The sequence below is a fragment of the Piliocolobus tephrosceles genome, chromosome 5 (assembly GCF_002776525.5).
Source record: "Piliocolobus tephrosceles isolate RC106 chromosome 5, ASM277652v3, whole genome shotgun sequence".
NCBI classification, from domain to species: Eukaryota; Metazoa; Chordata; class Mammalia; order Primates; family Cercopithecidae; genus Piliocolobus; species Piliocolobus tephrosceles.
The window spans coordinates 128,818,590-128,826,423 of record NC_045438.1 but is presented as its reverse complement, the minus strand read 5'-3'; the positions used below and the strand labels follow the sequence as shown (position 1 = coordinate 128,826,423).

At 51.2% G+C, this 7,834-nt stretch overlaps 1 protein-coding gene across 7 annotated transcripts in view; it reads right to left on the bottom strand.

Moving 5' to 3' along the window:
- The window catches only part of MOCS1 (molybdenum cofactor synthesis 1), a 23,301-nt gene extending 15,859 nt beyond the window's left edge, over positions 1–7,442 (bottom strand). For 3 of the 7 annotated variants that reach the window (XM_023212728.1, XM_023212725.1, XM_026448102.1), the window contains exons 1-2: positions 7,179–7,442; positions 549–675 (exon numbers count right to left, since the gene is read on the bottom strand). In XM_023212728.1, the coding sequence (XP_023068496.1) occupies positions 549–675; positions 7,179–7,379 (328 nt within the window). In that variant the 5' untranslated portion in view covers positions 7,380–7,442. Of the gene's footprint in view, positions 1–548; positions 676–6,909; positions 7,108–7,178 lie in introns of those variants that run through there. The other 4 variants (XM_026448104.2, XM_026448103.2, XM_023212727.2 and 1 more) reach the window with 2 other exon arrangements.
- Positions 7,443–7,834: the final 392 nt, after the last annotated feature.

The following is a 7,834-nucleotide window of genomic DNA, read 5'->3' as shown; positions in this document are numbered from 1 at the left end:
GGGGGAAGGCGGGAGGAAGATCAACTTTGGAAGTCCCTCCAGCAGTGGCTACAGGTCCAGAGCAATCTTTGCAAGGATTATGAAATGAGGCCTCTTTGTTATCAGCCTGGCCCCAGCTGATTTGTTACGGGACTGGGGCACCTCCAGAGTCAGCAGTGCTGCCATGGGCATGGTTGTCTACTTCACATGTTTATAATGTCCACCGCCCCACCCCTGGCCATGTCCTGGACTTCAGAAACTACAGGGAAACAGAAGGAAGGATCCCTGAAGACTGAGAGGTCCAAGACCCAATCTTAATTATAAATCCAACTGCATTTCTGTTTTCAAATCTAATCCCAAGTAGGACACAGCTTCTACAATCATACAACTCAGCCTTGACCCCTATCTTACCCCTGAAGCCCACCTGGCCTGGTAAGCAAGGGGTAGCGAGTGAGGAAGTTAGAAAGCAGAACTGGAGGATTCAGGAGGATTTCCAGGCACAGGGAGATTTCAGAGGCTGCTTCGGCAGAGGGACACCAGCCCAGAGGGGGCCCAGGAAGGTGACTCACATCTGAGGTTGCACTTCTCCGTGAGGGAGATCCGCAGGTAGCTGTGCTGCCGGCCAAAGCTGTCTGTGAGGAAGGCAGAGAAGGGGGCCGCATGCTCCCGCAGGAACTGCCTCCGCCTGGACAGCTCCTGCAAAGACAGGGCAGGGAGGAAGCATGGGCCCTTGTTACCGGGCTGGGGAGAGGCGCAAGGAGAACCACCTGCCCCCTCCCTTACTCTGACATCTGTGCGGAGCTTCTAACCCTTCCACATGTTTGGGCTCTGCCATGTTGGAGAAGCTGGGATTGTCCCTCTCATTGAAAAATGAGCTTGAGGAGAAAGACCCACCCCTTAAGTATTCAGCTCGGGGGTCGGGGGTGGGGGGCGGGTGGTGATCTCTGCTGGGAGAATTTCTGGCTGGGCAGCAATGTAGAGGCAAGGGTGTGGGGGAATCTATTAGCCCTTATTCTTCACTCTAGCCAGTGCCAAAAAAAACAAAAAAAAGGATTGTGCACCCATGATCTCGAGCATTCGAGCATAAATGGGAAGGCACTGCTGAAGGCCACAAGCAAGGCCCAAACCCGTCCTGCAGAGAGAAGGGAGCGAGCCAGCTTCACCCTTCCCCATGTACAAGTCCGAACTAGTGTGATCCATCTCCCCGTGATGTATCGGTCCTTGGAGAGTACAGCCTAGGTCCTGACAGATGCTGATGAGATAATTCCTCCAAGGAAGCAACATTTACCAAGCATCTTAAAGTTTCCAAAGAACATTCTGTTTCATTCCCACTCCCACTCCACGAGGGATTGTTATAACTAAGGCTTGGATGGGGTCCAAGAACACCCTCGGCAGAAGCGGGATTCAAATCCAGGTCTTCGGATTCCAGGTTCTAAATCCCTCCCTTCTATCACACAGAGAGTCCAAGAAGATAAGGAGGATGACAACTAGGGTGGGTAGAAGTCACTTCTCTAGAATATTTCAGACAAAAAAAATCACAACCCTGGAAGTCATGCATGAGATCTACAGACAAGGTTCTGGAATGGGGACAAGAAACCCTGGTTTCTGCGGCAGGTATGACCTGGCATGCTGTGAAAGTCCCTTAACTTCTCCAGGCCTGCTTTCCCAGTTGTAAAATAAGAATACAGCTATAGGCTAAGGTTGTCTTGCTAGGAGTAAAGACGGGGGCCGGGTGGTAGTGGTGGTATTGGAAGATGGTAGGTGAACACCTAAAATTATGATGGAGCGTAGAAGGCCTCCAGCCCTCCAGAGGTCCAGCGCAACTATGCCTACATTAGGAGGAAGAAGTATTTGCTTCAGTAAGTTCCTCGGCTCCAGCTGCACATTAGAACCATCTGGAGAACTTTAAAAAAGGATTCCAGTGGAGACTGACTAAATATGGATCTCTGAAACATCTCTGATGTTTTCAACCTCTCCAGGTAATTCTCATCGGCAGCCCTTGACTGGGTCAAGAGCCACTGAATGGTTCAAAGATAAGAGACATGAGAGTGTGTGTGAGGCTGCTCTCGATTTTCTGGGCCCATAAAACGTTCCTCACTCTACCCATCCCAGGAGAATTTCCCACCTCCTCTGAGAAGCCCTGCTTACCACCCTGTGGGGAGTAAGCAGCAGTCACTTCTCTAACTGCAGTCTGCTATAATCACAACAGTCACTTCCTCCCTCTCTGTGGTGTGATGGAGAAAACTCAAACTCACCCCATTGCCTTTCCACAGACAGCCTCAGGGGTGGGGCGGGGCGGGGCGGGGGCCCTCCATAATCAAGAATCCCATCAGCCACCAGAGTCCGATGAGATACCTGGGAATCTGGATGTATTGCCGTGCTGTGCCTTCTTTTTCATCAACAGCTATTTGCCATTCAGTCATGTTAGTCACCCCAGATTCTACCTTTTCACTTGCCAAGATACCCCCCTCAACCCAGTCTTAACATGGTGGGGGGATGGGGTGGCTGGATGGGGGAGGAGTCAAAATAAATCAAATAATTGGGAGGTGAGAGGACCAAGGAGCATGATTCAGCAGAAATCTGAGAGCAAGCAGTGTGATGGAGCAATCAAGAATGGAATTAGGGGCTGGGTGTGGTGGTTCACGTCTGTAATCCCAGCACTTTGGGAGGCCGAGGAGGGCAGATCACTTGAGGTCAGGAGTGCAAGACGAGCCTGGGCAACATGGTGAAACCCCGTCTCTATCGAAAAATACAAAAGTTCACTGGGTGTGGTGGCGGGAGTCTGTAATCCCAGCTACTCGGGAGGCTGAGGCAAGAGAATCGCTTGAACCCAGAAGGCAGATGTGGCAGCAAGCCAAGATCGTACCACTGCACTCCAGCCTGGGCAACAGAGCGAGACTCTCTCAAAAGAAGAATGGAATTTAGTGCTCTTGTTCTGGCAATGGGAGAGGCTGGTCAGATTTCAATTTTAAGAACTTTTGTGACCCTATGCGTACCACCCATTCTGAATCCAGCCTCCTAAACACACACACTCTCACCTTGCCAACAATGCAAACTCATTACTTAGATATTAACGAGCCTCATTCCTGCATCTTCTCTTCTCTAACACTGCATGCCCTACTTTCATTCTTTTACTTTTTTCCCTGTCCCTTAAATCTCCTGGAGGAAAAAAAGATCAGCACCAGTCATAGGAGTCCAAGATTCAGAGGGAATTACAGGACAGAGTAGACAGTAACTCTGCTTGCTCTGGAGGGCTGGGACATGTCAGAAGTAGTAGGAAGCCCTAAACGGATCATATTCCCAGGGTCCCAGCCTGGCCCGGCCTGTTTCCTCTCTGTGAGAAGTCATCCTGCCTGATTCAGTATCCCCAGTGTCTAGCACAGGATGTTGGTACATTTTGAATCACATGAACAAATAGTCCTGTCCCTAAACAGAAAGGTCGTATATGCAAAACCCAGTTATATGGGGGTAATCATTTCCCGGCTGGTCTCTACTGTCAAAATGGTTTAACCTGGTACAGTGAATTCGAAACCCTGGCAGCACATCAAAATCACTCAAGGAGCTTCAAGGACTGATGACAGAGCCCCGTCCCAAAGATTCTAGCTTAACATAGTGCCTCAGCTGTGCAACCAGGGCTGAGAACCATCAGCCTAGTGACACCAAGCTCTAGGTGCTATTTGAATCCAGGGCGAGTTGTTGTGGTTCTGAGCACAGGATTTGGAGTAGGTGAGCCTATATTACAAGCCAGGTCTAGCTGTTGAGCAAGTCACCTAAATTCTCCAAACCTTAGTTTCCTCATCTATGCCGTGGAAATAATAATCCAACGTAACTCAACTGGAGGAGTTCCTGGCACAGAGGTTTCCAATCAGTGATCCGTGGAGGAACACCATTGTGTGCTGTGATCAGTTTTTCTAGTTTGTCAGCTTCCCTTCCCTTCCAAGACCCGAGCCTTCCAACCCTACTAACAGCAGATGGCCAGAGGGGGGGTTTCAAAGCTGCTGCCACACCACCCACATGGGGTCTGAGCATCCCCAGGACCACCAATACTGGTGCTAATAAGCAGGCACCAGGCAGCCTGCCGGACACTACTGGTCATCTCATGTCTACTCAGTGCAGATTGGGGTGGGGTGAAGGGGGTGGGGAAGGGTGGGACAAAGGCATTAAAGCGGGACCCTGCCCTCAAGATGCCTTCCTCTACTAGTCACTAATCTTGGGCATCTATTTGACTGCTAAAGGCTAGCCCTCACATAGCTCCAAAGTCTAAACAGAGTGGCAGGGTTATTGAGGAGAAAAAAAAGCACATTCCGAATCTAAGTATCAGTGGCCCTGATTTACCCTGCTATTGGGATGATGTATATTAACAGCCTCTTAAAATTAATCTCTTTTAAATGAGAGGACCCAGCAAAGAGCCTAGCCTAGCCTGATTCTCCTTCCCCCTCCCCTCATTCCCACCCTAAGTGTGACGTCTTTACACCTATGGCTTCTGACAAGGACAGTCACATTTCACTGACACATGGATTTTGAGGAGCTTGGCAGATTGGAAGTCAAGATGAGCCCCTGAAAAGCCCTCTTTCCCTGCTCCCCCTCATCCTCCCTCACCAGGCCCTGCTGTACTCCTCCTACCTTCACCCACACCCACTTCCTTGCAGCCTAACCCCTAGCCAGCATTTGTTTTTTCTGGCCCCCTGAACAGCTGGGTGCCTTTGCCTTGCCTGGACTCACTCTCCCTGCTCCCCCCACCACAGGCAGCAGGCTTCATTGTTGCCCAACAAAGCCCTGATGGAGCCTCAGAGGGAGAAAGAGGGGTACAGTACTCCCAGGCTGGGCTGAACCCTGCAAAGACTGTCTGGGCCACCTCAGACACATGCTGGCAGGTCGCTGTGTCTCCTCCACCCACCTCCCCATTGACCCACACACTACCCCTTTCCACATATAGCAGCTACTCGACCTGTTCTTGAACTCAGCCCACCGCCACCTTTCTTACAGCCAGCTCCCACTTACACCTCACTTCTCTCCCTCACACCCTCACCCTGCTACACAAACAATGCCCAGTGGCTTTCCATCCTAGCTCTCCAAGCACCTCCCATCCCAAACCAGACTACCAGAGCCCTGTGTGGGTGTGTTGGGAGAGAGAGACCCTGCAAGAAGGGGTTCAAGGTATCCCCACCCCAATTGGCAAGCTCTGGAGATGAGCAGAACAGATCCACTTCCAGGCTCACTTCCCCTTAGTGTCTCCTCAAGACAGATTTCTGTGCCCTCCCCCATCTTATGATGGGCTAGTCCAGCCCTCTGATTTTATAAACATGAAGGAAAGGGAAGTGACAGCCCCAGGAGCCAGGTGAAATTGGAGGTGAAACTGGCAGGTGAAAACATGGGACTCCCTGTCCAGTGTGGTCTACCATGCCACGTGTCTCGAAGTTTCAAGCAGCTACAATTATTGGCTGAATCCACTGCCTGCACAACCCTGTGTTAAGCGATTGTGGGGATAGAAAGGCAGAGGTGCACCCAGCCCTCGGGAACTCCCAGTCTGCTGAAGATAACCCTAATGAGATGTCCAGGATTCAATGTGAGTTGACAGAATAGCTATCCAACAAGTCCAGATGGGAGGGGACTCACAGGACACAGCATGTGCCAGTGGCAGCATGGATAATAGTAATTACCACCAACATTTACATAACACAGCACTTACACGGGCTAAGCTTTGTTCTAAGTATATACGTTAACATATGTTAACTCTTTTAATCCCTGTGACATTCTGTGAAGTAGACACTTTTATTCTCACTTTGCAGATGAGAAAGCAGACACTGAGGGGTAAGGGGACTTGGTGAATCCCCTAATAAGGGATGGGGCTGCCCCAGAGTCTTATGTTCTCCTTTCTGCCACATTAGCCCTCCCTTCACAGCATAAAGGGATGGACAGGAGCAGGTTCTCTCCCTGGCCTCCACACAGGGAGGACAGAAAATCATTAGAGTTCCTTGCCCTCTACTTTACAGCTCTGCGACTGGAGGAAAGTTAACTTTGATTAGCCCCCTCACCTGAACATACAAACTCTACTCACCTTACATGGCTTAGTGAGGACTAACTGCTTTCACATGTGAGCCACTCAACACAGGTTCTCTCATGAAAGACCAGTACAAAATAAACTGGGGGTTGGGGGAGTGGAGAAGAAACGTCCCCTTTTCTTGAATTCTTTAAAGATCTCTCAGCCATCTTTGCTTTACTATCTCTTCTTCAATGACGTTCAAGAGTTCGAGGATACTAAAAAGTCTTCACTTCCCAACCATGGGCCTGCTTATCTGAGGATCCCAGAGGGACTTAGATTTGGGGAAAGCAAATGTGGCGGAAGTCATTGAGCAATATGGCGGAGGAGGAAGCAGTGATCTTATGAATCCCAGGATAGGAAGCCTAGTTCTGGGAGACGGGAAAAAACGACTAGATAGGTACCGAAGAGAGGATTCACTAAATGAAAAAGAGGTGTTTTTCCCCTCAAATTATTCCCTAACCACCTGAGCAGAAGAACAACCAAAACCTAAAACTTTTCATGACTTGAAACACGCTGAAGGGTGCCGTCAAGGGCGGAGGGATCCTACCCGAAACCCTAAAGTCAGAGGTATTAATTTCTAACCTGGAAGAGGCCAGTCTTGCCCTGTTCTGGCTGAACCCTCCCAAGGTTAATAAAAATGAGACAAGGAGAGTCAGCAAAGGATGGGTTACAGAGCCCTGGGACTCCAGTAACAACTCGCCGTTGGTGACACCGAGGTGACATGTTTAGTCAGTCACACTATGAAGCAGGTGTCACAGGGACACCTGATCTCTGAGCTCTGGGGCTAGGGAGGGAAAATGTTTAAGAAAGAGGGTGGGTGCAAATGCAAGGCTGGAGGGTACTAATAAGACATCTCACTGGACCCAAAGTCCCAGTCCTCTGCTTACCCCAATTTCTGGCCAAGCTCAGAGCCGGCAGGGGTGGCGTGGCTGGGGGGCAGGGAGGTTCTGAAGCAGGACTCCCGGGAGCCTCTCCCGCTGGGTTAGCGGGTGAGACCGGGAGGTGCATCTGGAGAACACCGTTCCACTGTGGACTGCCAAGGGGTCCCTCCTAGAAGCGGCCAAGCAGATAGGCCGGGAGCTACTGGGGTAAAAGGGCAGTGTGCCCCGGCCACTCCCGCCCCGGGAAGCTGTGGACACGGGCGGGGTGGGCTCACCTCCGAGGCAGCTCGCGCGGACTCCCCGGGGCGGGGCTGTGTCACTGGAGCCCCTGAGCTGCAGCTCCGGGCGCTGGACCTCAGGAGCCGCCGCAGCATCCGGGACAGCGGCTGCGCCGCCATGAAGCCTGATCCCAGCAGAGCCGCAGCCCACAGCCGGCTTCGGGAGCACACTGGCCGGGCACTAGCCCCCGGGGTCATCCGAGCAGGGGCGGGGAGGGGTGGGAGGAGGATGGGACGGGCGCAGCCAATAAGCTAGGACGCCGTCCCGCGTGGCCTTGTGGGAGCTGTAGTACGCTCCCGGTGCCCACTTTCCTGGGTCGGGGTAGAGCTCTAGGGCAGAAGGGTAAACTCAGGTGGGGAACAGGGTTCTTTTCCTTCCAGTTTTTCTGGCTGCTCTAGTCTCAGATTTAGGTCGTGGTGTGACAGTAGGCAGGACAGGACAAGGGCCAAATGAATGAGGCACTGCCTTGGGTGCGAAATTTAAGAGGGTGCCAGCAAAACTCCGGTTATAATTTTTAATGTAATATTTCAAAAAATCGTAATAAATTTTCAGAAGTCCGTGAAATATCAACGTTCTAAATAAAAAGATCGATCATACACTTGCATGACTCACCTCACTCAGTGCACCATAGTGCAGACTGTGGTTGTAAAAC